We start from the raw sequence: 18,376 nt of genomic DNA, 5'->3' as shown, positions 1-18,376 counted from the left end.
TGAGAGTTAGAAAGGTGAAGCTATGCAGTAGATATAAGTAAATCAGCACCGTGAAGCCTGTGAGTACTTCGCTTATTGAGGAATCTGCCTCTGAGCAGAACTGCATCAGAGGATTTCTGAGACTGTAAGTCATTACAGAAGCGCACTGCCTCCTACTGAAGTGACTGGTATGTTTCAACCATCAGCCTCCTGACTGCAGCCCAACAGTTGACCCATCTTGCCACCAGAGCCCTTACTATAAAATGCAGCCGAGAATAATGTATCAGAAATCCACTGTTGATATTGTTTGGCTAGGGGATGTGTGCTAGCAACCCCCCTCCTAGTCAGAACAGAAGAATGGTGACAGCCAGGGTCAGCCTGTGGATACAGTTGCATCTCATACCCTGTATGCTCCGCCTTCCTCTGAATTCTGCCTCCGCACCAGGGTATCAGCACCACCACTGAGGAACACCAGGAATGTATAACCACACCAGAGCTACTGGATTAATTCGATAGGTACTCAAACTCTTCATTTTCATCATTTTTATGAGCTACTTTTTCTTTCCACTTTTTTTTTCTTTTTCGAAATAATAAATGGTATACTTCTGACTTTCAGGAAGATTGGTAAAATGGCTCAATTGAGATAACTGTGTCTTTGCTGCTATCTATGTGAGTGAGTTTTCTGAGGTCGCTGATCAGAGCCTCCGCTAGTTCTCTTATTCTGCTGTGTCTGTGTCTTGATTTCAAGGGACTTTTAAATCATCTCCACTGATGAAAGTTAAAAAGCATTATTTCTAATTAATAAACTGGATTTAATCAAAATGTAAACTTTGCTTTTGAAAACCTACGTGAAGAATAAGATCCCAAGCTATAGAATAGGAGAACATATTGAACATAGAATTGATGTGTAGAATATATATGTAGAACCCTCAAGATCTCAACATTAGCAACAAAAATATCAAATAGAACTGAAAAATATGTGAGCAGGTATTTCACAGAATTAGATACTGATAAAAAGAAATTTAGTGTTAGTAGCCTTCAAGTAGATCACCCAGTGAAGCTCTTGGATTTGCCTTCCTACTGTCATAGCCTGAGGACAGAATATGAGTGGCATTCATATCAGGAAGGTCTTCTGAGCATCTGAGTATCAAACTCTGTGCTGGGCTGAGTCCCTGAAGTGGCCCCAGGGCTGCACCACTGTCACCCAGTTTAGTCACTTATCTAGAGGACGTTTTATTGAGTATTGGCTATCTTCCAGGCTTGTGTTATTCTTATATTGAAAATTCCAAATCTCTGGGTCAGATGTGCTAAAAAACATGTGACTCAGAAACCTTAGTCACCATTAGCTCCTGACAGAGTCAGTTCCCCTTTGTCTAACTCAGTGTGCTGCTGACCACAAGGCCAGCAGTTCTAACTCACTAATCGCAGGAGAAAGAGGAGGCTGTCTGTTCTAATAAAGGTTTATAGCCTTGAGAACCCCAAGGGACAGCTCATCTCTGTCCTCTGGGGTCACTGTGAGTCAGTATCAACTCAATAGCATTAGGTTGGCTTGTTTTGGGGTCCAGGTGTACATTGTTCTCACAAATCCAATCTTCTAATTCCACTTAATTCTTAAAGATAGGCACACACAAAATCCGCTCAGGTCCTTAACTAAAGATGTGTGCCTCATAATTATTAAGAAATTTCATTCATTTTAATTGCAAAAATACCCATTAATTGTTGTATGTTGAAAGCATGTAGTAATCTAGACTACAATTTGTTGAAAAGGACCCCTATCAATTTTCTATTCCAGATGCCTGAAATAAAAAATAACACTGATTTAGTGTAGATCATTCGTTATATATCTTTGTTATGTAGGAATATATTGTTCCTCATCCTGAAGAAGAAGAATGTATTCAAGGAGCTCTGTGGAATTGTCACAAGGAGATGGCCTGGTGGGTAGGTGTTGGTCGGCAGCTCCAAACTACAAGCAGTTCTAAGGTGAAAAGATGGGATTTTCTATTCCTTTTAACCGTTAAACATTTTCAGAAACCCACAAGGGCAGTTCTATCCTGTCTTGTAGGTTTGCTGAGTCAGTATTGACTCCGTGGCAGTGAGTTTGGAGTGTTTACTTAATTATTTATTTTGTGGTGCTAGCAGGTAAGTGTTCAACTGTTAACGGCAAGGTCCATGATTCAAATCTGCAAGCTGCCTCATGGGGAAGAGATGAGGCTGTCTGCTCCTGTAAAGACTCAGAAATCCTACATGGAGGTACGGTGAGTTGGAATAGACTCTGTGGCAAGGTGTTTAGGTCGTGTTTATTATTCTCTGTCCAACCTGCAATCACGGCACTATCATCAGGAGTCTGGATGCTATACTTCAGGTAGGCCTGGGTTAGGTGCTGCCTGCATACACAGTTATCAATTATTTGGGAAGGCAGCATTTTTTGGGGGGATCCTGAAGAATGCTGTCCAGGTTCTAGAGAATGGATTCATCTATCCTGGGTGTTCATGATTAGGAAGACCTGAATGGCTCAGCACTCACCTGAAGTAACCATTTCCTGGAGTCTCTTAGAGCAAATGGACACATGTCTCCTTCCTCTGGGTCATAAACACTATTTGCATTGGAAGCTGCTACTTTGGCTTTGAGATACAATGTCGTGCAACCTCACAGTGGCTTTTGCCGATCTGATCCAATCCAGTCCAGTGTAAGCATGGGAAGAAGTGTAAGGATGGCTCAGGGCTGGCAGTGATTCATTCTATTGAGCACAGGGTGTCTGTGGGTCGGAATTGACTGGATGGTGTCTCACAACAACAAGGGCCATTCTGACTCGAATTTCCTAATCAGAGCTGTTTGCTCTTCTGACAATCCAGTACTTTCCATAGTCTCCCCTCACAAGTCTAACATTCCAGATTGAGTGACTGTTGATAAATGACTGAGGATGCTTATTTACATGTGGTTCTTATATGAACACAAAATATCTCTTTAGTGGTCGGTTATTCTAGGAGTGACAGAGATGTATAATTCTCAGGTGAGGCATACAAATCTGATTTTTCTCTTAAGCAATGAAAGTATCCTAATTATTTAGTATTAACTTATGCCCCCTTAGTAGTCTCTAGTATCCCCTCTCAGAGTGTTGTGTTTTTATATGCTTCCTAATAATGTCTGTTTTTCTTTTCTTAAAAAAATCATTTTATTGGGGGCTCGTACAGCTCTTACCACAATCTATATAATGTCCTTTTTCATAGATAATATTAAAATCAAGAAGACTTAAAGATTGCAAATCTTGAGTACAATAATCCCCACTTTATCATGAATTTGTGTTACAATGAACTACATCTATAACCATCTGTTTTTACTTTTTGTACACTTTATCAGTAATATTATGTACTATATACAATGTTGTAGCATGTAATTTGCTCATGCTATTCTCAGATATTCACTGACAAATATTAATGTTAGGATTTGCTATTAAATATGTAATTGAAATAGTAAAATATTAATTAAAATGGAGAAAATTTGATTTATATTGGGACCAATTTATGATGAAGTCATTGGAATAGACTGCTACTGCACGTCAGGGAAGATCTGTACTGTGTTCTTACATGACACCAGAAATGACACAACCTGGGGAGGGTTAGTGACTTGGTAAAACAGAGAATAGGGTTGGCATCCAGACTGATACCCCTTTGTTCATATATTTTGAAACTTCAATTATGGTTTAGGAGAAAAACACGTGGATTCTTTGAAGCACAGAGATTATGAGAGATCAGGATAGTGTAAGTTCATGGTAAGTGCTCCTCAGGGAACCATGTATCGATTTGAATTAAACCAAACTGAGAGTTATAGTCAGATGTAAACTTGTCTATTATCCTGGTGCTGTTATTCAGGAAGCATTGAATTGCTAATCATAAAGTCAATGGTTAAAACACACCAGATGTTCTATGGAGAAAGATGAGGCTAATAGAAAATTCTCTATAGTGCTTCCACGAGATGGAATTGACCTAATGGTAGTTTGTTTTGTTTTGGGTTTTTTTGGTGTGTGTTGTTGCTCTTACGCAAATTATTTAATCAAATTTCAACATTGGGATATTTTCTGCTTACATTATCACCTCCTCTATGCCCCAATCTCAGTCTCTTTCTTTCATAACCACTAGACGTACAGAATTCACATAAACAGACACTTGATAGTCTTCCCATCACACCTTGACTTTCAGGTGCACAGAGACCACTTAGGTACTCCTAGTCAGTATCAAGTTCTTTAGCTTCAGCTACGCTAAGCCCTCTCTACCTTCTTCAAATATTCTACTGGTCTCTTTGCCTGCATTCTAAAACCCCACAAAACAAAGCCCTCAAATTCACTGCTCTTACAGCACTGAGGAAAGGGGCCCAGGTGGCAAAGTGGATCACATGTTGCCTTGCTGCCGGCCAGGCCAGCTGTTCAAAGACATCAACCGCTCCTCAGGAGAAAGATGAAACTCTCCGCCTTTGTTAGGAGCTTCATTCTTGGAAATACCCTGGGAAATTTCTCTTCTGTCCTGCGGGTTGCTGTGAGTAGGAATCAATTCAGTGGCAGTGAGTTTGCTTTTATATCATAGGAAGCAGCATTACACATTGACACACCATTTGATACCTATTGTACCTTCTACTGACTCGCAATTGTCTGTGAAGTATTCCCCAGTGTTTGAGATCACAGGGATGTTGTTTCAGAGGAAAAAAGGGAGAGAGAAGCTTTTCTAGGAATAATGGAAGGGGAACCCTGTGACTCAGGACAAATTACTCTTAGTTTTATGGTCCTTACAATTTCTTATTAGTTTTATAGAAATAGACTATTTTTAAAGTTACGAGATTTGATTTTAATTAGGATCGTACTAAAAGGAAAAAAATTCCTGATATCAAGTGACAGGAAATGAAGCCAGCTCAGAGCAAGCCTACAGGGCAGGATAGAATTGGCTGGTGAATTTCTGAGACGGGAACTCTTTATTCGAGTAGAACCTCTGTCCTTCCTCAGAGGAGGAGCTAGTGGTTTTCAATCGCTGAAGTTGATCATAGCTCAGCGAGCAAGCACTTCACCACCAGAGCGTCTCTGGATGACACTAGAGCATACTATTTGTTAGTCAAGACCACTGGAGAAGGAAAACAAGCAGCTTACCACTCAGTGGGAAGTAATGAAGTTTGTTCTTCATGGATGCTTTGAGTCACCAAAGATGATGAGTTTGTGGTTAAGACACTATGGTTAATCAATCACCCAAGAGTCAAGATATGCTGTGCTCTGCAGACTTCCTTCCTCCCAGCCAGTGGACAAGACAATAACCATACCTGAGCAGATGACTCCTGCATCATAGTTGTGATCGCAGTAGTGCTGCCCCCAGCCACGGGATGGGCATGACCACACATGAGACTCCATTCCTGTACATTCCAGGTCATCCAGCCAGATAGGGCCTGATCCCACACCGAAGTGAGCCCAAGGCATGACTGCGAGGGCTTCTCCACAGCCGAGCTGTCTGCACACCACCTGTGCATCCTGCATGTCCCAGCCAACACTACAAATGGTGCCCCAGGAACCTTGGTAATAGATCTCCACTCTCCCTGCACAGCGACTGTCCCCGTTGACCAGGTGGAGCTGTCTGCTCTCTGAGGAGAGAGAGTCAAGTCAGTGGAGACATTTACACAGACATGAGAAGGGCTATCCTTCTTTCGGGAATACTTACCTGAGCAATTGACAGCACTGTTCTGTGAGCTTGTGGAATCCACTGTGTCAGACATGAAGTCATTGCATCTTTGTGGCATCTCAGTCTGGTTTTCTACAGAAACAAAATGATCCAAGACAGTAGCATTGAAGAATAATAAATTAATTCAAACTGAAATAAGCTTGTGTATGGAATCTATTTCTTAGGCCCTATCACTGCTAACCTTCTCCTTTGTAGAGTGTGAAGCCAGATGCTAAGAGGATGTACCAGACATGTCAGAAACTCTGCCCTCAGCAATTAGTGGCGTTTCCCTCAGTGAGCAGAACTAGAGACTTCAGTCAGGTAGTCGTGGACATGGACCAGCGGCTGAACAGACTTTTACAAACCCACCACAAGTGCAATCGAACTGGGAGCTGAAAGTCTCCCTGGGAGCTCGGAGTCTTTAACGCGGAAGTTAGAGCAATGAGGATGCAGTCAGGACCTGGGCTGCTCACCTGGCAGTGCTTCCGGCCAGAGAAGGAATAAACGGATGCCGGTTCAGGAGTGCGGAGTGCTCTGTGAGAGAACACAAACCACAACAGGAGCTCCTGCACAGAGCGGGGCAACGTGTCAAACAGACTAAAACCCATGAAATGACCAGATTTACAATCTGACAGAGATTGTGGGAACCCCTGAGACTATGGCGCTTACATATCCTGCCAACCTGGAACTGAACTTACTCTTGTGGCTCAGAGTTCAGTCAAATAATAGACTGTCCTGTGAGGTGAACAAGGGCACCAGGGATGCATGCTCCCCTGGGAACAGTCAACCACAGGGGACCAACCAGGGAACATTTGCCCCCAGGTGAATCCAAAGGACAAAAGGCCCAGAAAGAAGGAAGGTGGGAAGAGGTTCCCACAGGGAGGAAGTGAGGAAAGCGCTCTGCCTGGTGGGCACTGCCCCTGGGGCCACCGAACCACCTGAGCAGGAGCTGTTCAAGGAGAATCAGAGTGCTCAGTACATTGTCAGCCAGTCTCCACATCGAGTTAAACACATGGAAGAGACTTTACGTTTGTGGGAGCCGTCTACACTAAATGTGAACTATATTTGTGGAAGCAAGGGAGGCGTCAATATTGGGGAATAAGTCTCTCAGAGGTTAGCCAAGGACTTGTATGTTCTTTCTCACTCATGGAAGTTTACAGTTTAGGATCAGGGCTAATGGCTGAGGATCTGTGCTCAGAAAGGATGGGAGCTGCTGCCGGATAGAGAAACATGATAATTTTCATAGTTCCTCCTTGTGGGTATGCTGATACATTTTGGGAATAGAGACCACTATCCACTCATCAGCTTTTCTCCTGACATATTTGTGTAATATTGAAGCTATGAAGGAGGGAGCTCAAAGAACTAAGCCATGACATGGGAAAGAAGAGTGAATATGGGTTTATTTTCTTGCTACTGAGCAACAAAGTATAGACTCTGATTTGGAATCTGTGAAGGCTAAGAACGAGAAACAAAAGGCAACTAGAAGTACATGTGCTGGGCTCTGGGTTGGATTTAGAGAACTGAAGCATCATCGTCACCTGCTTTGCTTTCCTTAAAAATATATATATATATCCCACCGCATTCCTTGAGATGTTTCTATGTAGAATGCAAACGTTGCATTAGGACAGTTACCCTGCATACAAAGAGAAGGGATCACGTGACAAATTCCCCAAGTCGTGAAGAGAGGGCCGACTGGAAGAAGAGAAAGCCCTTGGAGTCAGCACCCGGAGACTTTATGGCTCGATGTCCAGGAACATGGAGGGAAGGAGAGAGAGAGGAGAATCATGGAAAATCTGAATACGTTACAATGTACACGCCAACATAAGAATCAGAGACCCTCTAGGACAGAGTAGAAGTACCACCAAGGTTTTCTGAGACTGTGACTGTCTTTTTATTTTTAATCACTTTATTGGGGCTCTTATCAGGAGACAGGAACTCTACATGGCAGTAGAAAGTCCCATCCTTCACACAGAGTGGCTGGTAGAAATTAACTACTGACCTTTCTGTGAGCAGCCCAGTGGGTAGGGCCCCACCAGGCTCCTCAACTGTATTAAAATCATTAAAAGGTCAGTTATTATGGAAAATTGAATGTTCCGAGTTATGACATGAATAGTCCATTTAAAAAGCAGGTTGTCTCAAAATAAATAAGAAACAGAGCATGTTCATCACAGCACAGTTATGCAAGAATGAGGAAACGGCTGGAAATAGCAGGAAGCTGGAAACAGCCTAAATTCCCATCATAGAAGAATGAATCAAGAAACTGGTACAAGCCTGTGTGATCATGAGGTGTCGACCAGATCAGGTAAAAGGCATCAAAGGAAACAAAAACCCCATATTGTTGTGAATGAGGTGGGGTCAGAGTAGAGATCCCAAAACCATCTGTGGACAATAGGACATCCCCTCATAGAAGGGTCTCAAGGAAGGAATGAGTGACCAGGGTGGAATATAGCACTGAGGAAATACACAATGTTCCTTCATTTGTTTGAGGCTTCCTCACTCCCACTATCATGACCCCAGTACTGTCTTATACTTTGGGATAGACCGGAGCATGTGCACAGGGACAGATAAGAGTTCATGACACAGGTTTGCAGGTCAGATAAATCCCTCAGAAACAGAAATGGGAGTAGCTTTACCAGGAAGGTAGAGTGAACGTGGGGGCAGGAGGAGAAAAAGAGGGAAATGATAGCAATGTTCGATGCATATACAAACCTCCCCAGTGATCAGTGGAAGATTTGAAAATAATAATTTATACTTTATCAAGGGGCTGCGAGGGTGGAAGTGGGGTAGGAGGAAGGGGAAAAAGAGAAGCTGATGATATCAAGAGCTCAAATAGACAGTAAATGTTGAGAAAATAATAATGGCAACATGTGTACAAATATGCTTGATATAATTGATGTATGGATTGCTGTAAGAGCTGTAAGAGTGCCAATAAAATGATCTTAAAACAACCAAATTCTGGTACATGCAGACACTGAAATACATTGCATCCCTTAAAAACAGCCATGAAACCATGAAACCCCTCAAGCCGTGGAAGGGTCTGGAAGACAGGGTGCTGAGTGAAGTTAGGAATCCATGCGGTAGCAACAGGCAGCAGAACGGATACAGCTCACGTTCACATGCCATCCAGTGTTCTGGTGGGAGACCAGAGAGCCTGGTAAAGAGCTGGACCACCCATCACCCACTCCAGTTAAGTACAGTGTAGGTCACTTGGCCAAAGGGAACCTCATAATATCTGGGATCAGATGTCGGGTAGAAGGTAGATACTGTCTGCTGAGTGGTAGCCATGAGAGTCTGGGGCGATGTCTTCCAGAGAGGGTGGTGGCCCTGCCAGAGGGATGAGGCTTACTGATGGGAATGGGAGGGGCAGCACAGGAGAGGGGGGAGGTAATGGCCACGTCAGGAAGAACATAGGTGCATGTTTGTTGGGGCTAGATGTGGAAGGGCTGACAGCCAGGTGTGGGGAACAGAGTCTCAGAATGCCCTTTGCATCACCTGGTAGGGAGGACTTTAATGGGATGCAGCAGGAAGGCAGAATTGACATAGAATATCTCAGGGTATCCTGGACAACCAGGCAGGAGGCTGCACAGCACTGGGACAGTGAGGTGCAAGTCCTGGATCTTTGAGGTGGATGCTATGCTCCAGAGGCTGCATTGGTGAGACCCCAACTGGGAACTCCACTGGGTGAACTGGACTCTACCCCAGACACACTGGTGACCTGAGGACTTGACCTGGAGAACACACTGTGTCTGAGGTAGAGGACAGCTGTCCTAAGAGCAGGGCACTGTTGGTTGGTGAGCAAACGAGGTTTCCGTCCATTAGCACCCTGTATCTTTTAGTTATATACGTGTTATCCTGGCAACCTGCTGGTGGCCATTCTGTTGTATTCTGCTTATATTCAGTTATGTTAGCGAGTATCTCAGAAGTAGGTCACTATTGGGGTTCACCCTCTTGAACCTGTGTTAGTTGCCTTACGATGTTGAGCCTACAGGGAAACTATAACAGGGTTTGGAGTAAAGGGGACATAGAGGTGTGGAGAAGATAAGAGGGAGATGATGGCAGAAGTCCAGGAACGAAAATATGTTATGGAAAATGTGTCATTATGGAATAAATTGCACAATTATGTTTAACATGTCTGAATTATGGAATGGTCTGACATATGTATTGGTTCCAAAGTTACAGCAAATTATAAAAGTAATAAAAACAGGCTGTACACAGTGGGTGACTTACAACTGAGATGAAGTTAAAAGCAAGGCACTGAGAAAAAAGAACGGAAAACTAATGGAGAGTCAAGATCATTTGACACATGCTCACACTCACCACCATCACGTCAAAGGTGACTCATGTGACCCTGAGGGTGATGAGACGGCATCAGTATTATTGAAGAACAGCAACTTAAATAGTAATTTTGGTGCACAACACCTTTTCAGAGTATTAAACAGCAAGTGTGCTATGTGCTTGACCCAAGTCATGGTATTTTCCGTAGGCTCATATGTGGTGTCGTTTGTAAACATTGGGCTCTGACTTACATGGTTGGCAGTTGGAACCACTAGCAGCTCCGTGGGAGGAAGACTGGGCTTTCTGCTCTCATTATAAACAATTGCAGTCTCTGAAGCCCACAGGGGGTTCACTATGAGTCAGTATTGACACAAAAGCATTGATGGAGTTTGACTTCTTGTGCACGTAAAAGTTGGACATTGAATAAGGAAGATCGGAGAAAAATCGATGCATTTGAATGTGTAGTACGGGTGAGTAATATTGAAAGTAACATGGACTGCTAAACGGACAAATCTATCTGTCTTGGAATAAGTACAGCCAGAGTGTCCCTCAGAGGCAAGGATGGCAAACCTTTGTCTTACATACATCAGACATTTTGTTAGGAGAGTCCAGTCCTTGGAGGATGACATCATGTTTGGTAAGTAGGAGGGAAGCACATAAGAGGAATGTCCTCAAGGAGACTGAGACAGTGGGTGCAACAATCGGCTCAAGCATAAGGAAAGTCGGGAGGACCTCGCAGGACCAGATAATGTTTTTGCATAAGGTTGTAATGGGTTGGAACCAACTTGATGACAACTAACAATATCAACAATGAATCGTGGTCTGGAGCTACCATATATTTACTGTCTATCCCTTTTACATATATTACTATTTTAATGTCCACTTTCGTTCTTTGGGGAGTTGGTATCACTTTTAATTGTTCATTGATTTTAAATCATCTCATTTGAGGCTCCTTCAGCTTTTATAAAATTCCATACAATATTTGTATAAAGCACACTTTTCCATACGTTACCATCATGATTTCTAACATGTACTTTCTCTTTGGACTTGCATTCTTATGACATGCATTAACCTTGTTGGCCTGGTTCTGCCTTTCTGAATGATTAATAATGATCTCGGTTATGAAACGATAATGATGTCTCTTAGATAAACCAGAGACATATGCAATCCTTAGATATATTAATGGATTTGGGGCAGATATAAAAACTATGAATTCTTATGACATGGCTCAGGTTAATGGCCGTCTTCATGGAGAGGTCATTGAAGAAATGGATGTACAGCAGATTGTGGTGAAGAAACCAGATGGTGCGGTGCTGGGCTATCAGCAAGAACAGTGTCTGGAGTCTTATAGGCTCATCTTCCAAGAAGCAGCCCTCTAAGTGAGCATCAGCTACATTCACATGGAAGAAGCACCCCAGCTTATGCAATCAACTGTTGGAGACTCTCTACTGACAAGGCTGGCTCCCTGTGAGACATCCCTGAAGAGAAGCCATAAGGACCTACACTGATGCATAGAGAATCCTGGACCTGAAGAAGCCACGTGGAGACCCCTGCCAGCACTGAGATGCTTACAACGCCACTGGATGCAAAGACGTTCCACCAATTGGCCTGTGATCTTCCTGTATTCAGTGTCATTGCATGTGTTTCATGAGTCTCAAAAGAACTTCATAGATTGGTATAGGACATATAGACTAATATCAAACTTATGGGCTGGGACTGGACTGAGTTAGGGTGGTTTCTTAATGTACAATTACCCTTTATATAAAACTCTCTCTTGTACACATACGAGTTTCTATGGATTTGTTTCTCTAGTCTACCTGAACACACTGCCTAACACAGTAGGTAAATCTTTAAGGACAGTAGCTGGATTAATAGTTTCTTGGGGCTGAGGGAAATGGAGAATTAATACTAAAGAGTGTAAGAGCAAGGGAATGTTTAAATTGATGTAATGATGGATGCACAACTCTCTCCAATATATTTGAATTATTGTATCATATGTGAATTGTAGATCAATAGATCAAGAAAATGGCTAAATTAAAAAAACTGACTAATTGAGAAAATTAGTACAATTGATAATCTCCAAAAAAAGGCTAATCAAGAAGAACAAAAAGAAAACTACTATGTTAATGCTGGTAATGAAAACAGAGAGATTATGACAATTAACACACATATTGTTTCATGGCTATAAGAAATCCAGAAGCAGAGTGCAGGTGGACATGTGTGGCACTTGAAAGTGGGAGTGGAGGAAGATTTTTTTTAAATACTGCTATATATGTAATTTATTTAAATTAAAAATTTTATTGGGAGCTCTTAAAAATCTTGTAATAATCCATCATTCAATGGTATTACGGACAATTGTAAATATGTTGCCATCAACATTTCCAAAACAAATTGTTTTTACTTCCGTCAGGTAGTATGGCAGGGCCAGACCAATCCAGGGATCATATGGTAGCCAACTAAAAAGGAGGGAGAAAGGAAAAAACAAAAGTAATGGGTAGTGGGGGTGAGGGGAGGGTATTGTTTATATCTCCACAGGGAAAAAAGGACCAGACTTCAACCCAGTGCTGCAAGATGTGAATGAGTCATGCCAGCATGAAGCAGGGAACCAGTGGAGAGATCTGAGAGGCCAGGCCCAGCGCCAACCACATGGACACCAACCCTTCCCCCCAGAAGAATTTATTTGAGAGGACATCACTGAGTGTGCAGCTCCTAGAGAGGGACATGTCTGATCAGAGCACTCAGGAGCAAAAGAAGGGGGAAGAAGAGACAATGGAGCATATGCTAGCCCACCAAGCTTTCATGACGATAATCCCACTCACAGCAGCCAATCAACATAGAGGACCACATGTGCAGCCACGGTATGAGACACAATATCCCTCACTGACCCGTAGCCCTACAGGGGACCACACTGGAGACACAGTGTGGGACTTGCATCCGATCTGATCCCACCACACTGAGGCAAAACACTAAGGGCGTGCAACAGAGCAGGAAGGGGAACAGAGCAATGAAGGCCCCAGGGAATACAAAAAATAGACTATGGGGCCCGGGCTTGGCACCCCATCAGAATCGACTGGAAAACACTCCTCAAGACCAACAAAGAGTCCTTGAACTAAATACAAGCTTTTCTTTCTTTCTTTCTTTCTTTCTTTCTTTCTTTCTTTCTTTCTTTCTTTCTTTCTTTCTTTCTTTCTTTCTTTCTTCCTAAAATCATTTTATTAGGGGCACGTACAATTCTTATCATAATCCATACATACATCAATTATGTAAAGCACATTTGTACATTCATTGCCCTCATTATTCTCAAACATTTGCTCTCCACCTAAGCCCCTGGCATCAGGTCCTCATTTTTTCCCCTCCCTCCAGATCTCCTCTCCCTCATGAACTCTGGATAAATTATAAATTATTATTTTGTCATATCTTTCCCTGTTCAATGGCTCCCCTCATGCACTCATCTGCTGTCCGGCCCCAGGGAGGAGGTCACATGCAGATCCCTGTAATCGCTTCCCCCTTTCCAACCCACTCTCCCTCTACCCGCCCAGTATCGCTACTCTCACCATTGGTCCTGAAGGGATCATCCACCCTGGATTCCCTGGGTTTCCAGTTCCTATCTGTACCAGTGTACATCCTCTGGTCTAGTCAGCTTTGTAAGACAGAATTGGGATCCTGATTGTGGTGGGGGAGGAAGCATTTAGGAACTAGAGGATAGTTATATGTTTCATCGTTGTCTCATCAACCCCTGACTGGCTCGTCTCCTCCCAGAGATCCTTCTGTAAGGGATGTCCAAGTGGCCTATGAATGGTCTTTGGGTCCCCATTCTGCACTGCCCCCCTCATTCACTATATTATGATTAGCAAGCTTTTCTTTCTTATTATTTTGTTTTGTTTTTTGTCCTTGGCTTGTTCATGTTGTTGTTGCTTTGTTTTATTTTATTTTATTGCTTGGTTTTGCACTGTCTTGGTTTTGTGCATGTGATTATCTCAGCAAGTCTGTCTAAATAAGATAGGATGGATGAACAATCTGCAGGAGAAAACAAGGGGCCCCCAGTAATGTGAGGGGAGTGATCTAGGGGTATCCACATAATAGGAAGGTAGAAGTGGCCTATTGTCCTTAACAGCAGGGATTGGGCCCTACCTGGGGTGGGGCCACACAGTAGTCTGATAGCTGACTGCCTTCAGGGAGGGAACTTGACAATCATTTACCATTAGCAGCAAGCAGTGACCTAAGTCTAACATATATTTGGAGGAGACGACTTGGGAGAAACCTTTCTGTTTCCCACAGCTCATTATTATTTATGCATTGTTAGAGCTTTTTTCTGCTCAAGTACCGTGATTGTACAGAGATGTGCACTGTGAGACATGAATGATAGCAGTTTCAGAAAGCCTAGGCAAACAGAATGTAATTCTGCTGCAGAGAGTGGGAAAGGACAGAAATGTCATAGCAGAAACTACCATGTTGGAGTGATGAGAAGAATTACTCCATTAAAGGTGAGGACAAATATGATCTGCTGGTTTCTCATTATTTATGCATGTGCCTTCACTGAGAGGCCTAGGTTAGTGGTCCTTCTCTTTTCTGGTTGGAGGTTTGATTTTGGGTTGTGACATTTCTCTTCTGGTTGGTTCCTCTGGTTGGTTGGGGTTGCCTAGTCCCACTCTGTCTATATGCACCTATGTGAATGTAGAGAAAAGAGCCATTGAATAGGAGCTGTGGTGGCGCAGTTTTTACGCATTGGCCTGCCATCTGCAAAGTCCGCAGTTTGAACCAGCAATTACTCCTTGGAAGAAAGATGGGGCTTTCTACTCCAGTAAACAGTTACAGCCTCAGAAACCCACAGTTCTATCCCGTCCTCTAGGGTCTCTATGAATTGACTGATGCGATGGCAGGGAATTTGGTTTTAGTGATCTATAGAAAGTCAGCTCAATGAAGGCAACTACTATGCTTATCTTTATTATTTTTTATTTTTTCTGTGAATTAGGCAAAGGCTTACAGAACAGACAATCAGTTTTACAGTTTACAATTCAGATGTTTTTTGTTTTGTCTCCTTCATTGCAATCTCCTCAATTGCAATGCATTTCCTGTTTGCAGTTCCTCCCTGCATTTCCGGTTTCCTTTTCCACTTTCCTGACCCTTCTGAACTCTGCCCTTGGGTACCAGCTGCTCTTTGGATCTTAAATGGCTGGTTACAGGAAGGCGTGAGTACCTCACTAGTGTTATAGTTTCTCTTATATTGCTGTCTATTGTTTTGCTGAAAATTGAAGCACTGGGGTGAGCTGAGGAATGAGCTCACCAGTGTCTATCTGACCAGTCAGACTGCTTTCTTGGGTGATTTTTAGTTTTGTTCCACATTTTTCTCTGATTCTGCCCAGGACCTTCTAATAGGTTCCCTTTCTGGGTAGTCAGTAGAGGTAGACAGGCAGCATCTACTTCACCGGCTCTCCACCTGTGGATCATGACCCTTTGGGGTCCAGTAACCCTTTCAAAGGGGTCTCCCGCTACATAACAGTAGCAAAAGGACAACTATCAAGTAACAACAAAACCGATTTTATGGTTGAGGGGTTACCACAACATGAGCAACTGTAGTAAAGGGTCGCGGCATGAGGAAGGTCGAGAACCACTGCTCTAGTTCTGCACTCAGGATTATGGAGCCTGATGATCAGATGGTCCATTAGTCCCTTGGACTAATTGTTTTTATGTACTGTTAGATTTTATTTAACGTTTCCTTAGATTTGCATAATTCCCTTTTCCTTTGGATGGGGACAGACTAATACTTGGATTTTACATGGCTACCCATGAGCTTTTAAGTTGCTACTCACCAATGTAGACAAAGTAGAATGCAGTGTGTGTGTGTGTGTGTGTGTGTGTGTGTGTGTCTGGACTATATTATGCAAACTAGACGCCCTGGTAGTGGAATGGTTCTTCACTGGACTGCTAACTGTAAGATCAGCAGTTCATAGTCACCAGCCACTACTGAGGAGAAAGACGGAACTTTCTAATCCTGTAGAGTTTACCATCTCAGAGATTCACAGAGGCAATGAACCCTGTCCTGTGAGGCTGCTCTGAGCCAGTGTTGACACACGATGGCAGTGAGTTTGGTTGAGTTTTCATTTGGTTATGTCAATTTTCCTTTGTGTCCTCTGAGACTATGTTCCTGTTCCCCCAGGACCAACCACTCATTCATTCCCTCAAGGCATTTATATGTGTCTAAGAGTTTTCACAACTTTGCTCCAGGTATGTGGTCCCACATTCCTGGATACATGCATTCATGGATAACGTATTTGCAGCAAAGGCAAGTACACACAGATAGATGTTCTCTGTCAAACGTATGTATGTTCATGAGTCTACTCCTTTTCTCCCTCCCACATCTGCTCCGTCTACTTGTCAGTCCACGCATGAACTCATAGGTCACAGGTATTGCAGGATCGTGTATTTGACACTTCTTATCTCTGTTGTTTTTAACTCTTGCAAACCTTCCAGTGTGTGCTCTTGCTCCATAATTTTTGCCAACCTCCATCTCATTGTTCATTCGCCAGCATCCATGAACACTTCTCTATTTTCTAGACATTTACTTCCCCTCTCAGCCTTGTGACCCTCAAAGAAAGCTTCTTTTAATGTTAAAACCTATTATTGAGTTAAAAAATACAAGTTGCACACTATCTCTGTCCCTTGTGATTTAATAATTTTTCAGCATGATGTTCTTCTTCATGAACATGAAGTATTTCCCAGATTCATTGCTATATTTTAAATGATATAGAGTGTTATGTCTTGGCTATTTCTCTAGGATGTGTACCAAGTGGAGGATTGCTTGTTATATACTATGTCTTTTCCAAATTTTTGAGGATATATTGTTATCCAAAGTGGTTGTACAACTTCACAGTCCCACCAGCAGTATATGAGGACTCCAGAGAGCCAGCATTTGTTGCATCTGTGTTGGTTTTTTTTAACTTTATTATTAATGCTGCGGTAAAGTGATATCTCCTTATTGTTAGATTTTGTTTGTTTATTTGTTTTTGCATCTCTCCAATGGCAAAGGATATTGACAATTTCTTCATGTGTTTTCTGACTGCCTGGAAGTCTTCATTGATGTGCTCTCAATTATATTATTTATTTTTTCTTGTTGATGTATTGGAATTTTATTCAAATTCCAGGGAATTGTCTCATCTCATATATCATTGCCAAATTTTTTCCAAAATTTTTTAATTTTTTAGGAGCCCTGGTGGAGTAGTGAGTTATGTTGTGCTGCTAACCACAAGGTCCACTGTTCAAGGACCTTGTTTCTCTGTGGGATAAAGATGAGGTGTTCTGCTCCTGTGAAGATTTATAGCCTTGGGAGAAGCTCGGTGCTTGAGTCAGACTGACTCAATGGAAAGGAGGGTTGTTTTAAAGTTGATTTTATGCTTAGTATGTTTATCCATCTTGAGTTTGTTTTTGTGAAAGGTATAAGAAATCATTTTCTTTTGAACATTTCATTTTCACAGTTATTCCTTAGGTTTTGACCAATTATTCTCTCCTTCCCGTGGTCCTTCTTATTCACTTTTATCCCCCTTGGAATTCATTTTCAATTTATCATTGTGATTGGAGGTCAAAACTAATTTTGAAGCCAGTTTCTTAGAGAAACAAGTGAGATACAACTATGGTCTTTAGTCAGTTAAAATTATACTTATATAAATACTATAATTCAATTTTTATTGCTTTATAAATTAAATTTTCTTTTATTGTTTGCCTAAAATGAACTTTAGAGGACTCCCGAGTGGTTCTGGTTAGAGGTCATATTAAAGGCTTTAACCTCAAAAAAAAAAAAAAAGAAATGGATTCTATTACAAGAAAAATCAATTGGCACAACATTTCCCACAATGATTATGTTCTACATCTTACTTTGATGGGTAGTCACTGGGCCTTAAAAATTCGTGTGCAGTGTCCTAAGGTGCAATGAAGAATGAACATTGACCTCCACAAGTGGAACAATAACAAGGTGCTGCCCAGCTACTAATGTCAACTGCTCCAAAAATTCCTGCAGAGAGTGGGGGAAAATCATGGAACTAAATCCCAAATCACAAAAATAACCAGGTTTACTGGTTATATAGAGATTGGAGGAACTGCCAAATCAATGGTCATTAGTTACCATTCAGGTCTGGAACTAAACTCATTCCCTTGCATCAATGTTCAGTCAAACAATAGACAGGTCTACAGAAGGAACATTAACATGGCAAGGTGAAGAAATGCTGCGGAATCCATGTCTGACCTCCCCCAGCGTCAGAAAGGAGAGTGGGAATCAAATTCCCTATGTGCCCATGGATAATTCCAATGAGGCAGAGGTTAGACACACCTCTACCTCCATCCTTCTTTTTCCTATTCTGATACCAATTCTCCCTCCCGTGACATTCTATTTCTCTACTGGGTTTGCTAATCTATTGTACAACCACAGTTGGAATGATGGG

General features: G+C 42.2%; 1 protein-coding gene across 1 annotated transcript in view; it reads right to left on the bottom strand.

Annotated features, from left to right (window-relative positions):
• Window positions 1-5,748, bottom strand: part of LOC142451657 (antigen WC1.1-like) — a 117,112-nt gene extending 111,364 nt beyond the window's left edge. The window contains exons 1-2 of the mRNA XM_075553370.1: window positions 5,670-5,748; window positions 5,278-5,592 (exon numbers count right to left, since the gene is read on the bottom strand). Coding sequence (XP_075409485.1) covers window positions 5,278-5,592; window positions 5,670-5,748 — 394 coding nt within the window. The remainder of the gene's footprint in view (window positions 1-5,277; window positions 5,593-5,669) is intronic.
• Between the last annotated feature and the right edge of the window lie 12,628 nt (window positions 5,749-18,376).

The sequence above is a fragment of the Tenrec ecaudatus genome, chromosome 6, assembly GCF_050624435.1.
Source record: "Tenrec ecaudatus isolate mTenEca1 chromosome 6, mTenEca1.hap1, whole genome shotgun sequence".
Lineage (NCBI taxonomy): Eukaryota > Metazoa > Chordata > Mammalia > Afrosoricida > Tenrecidae > Tenrec > Tenrec ecaudatus.
Note: the sequence above shows the minus strand (reverse complement) of the source record. Positions and strands in the feature narration are given on the sequence as shown.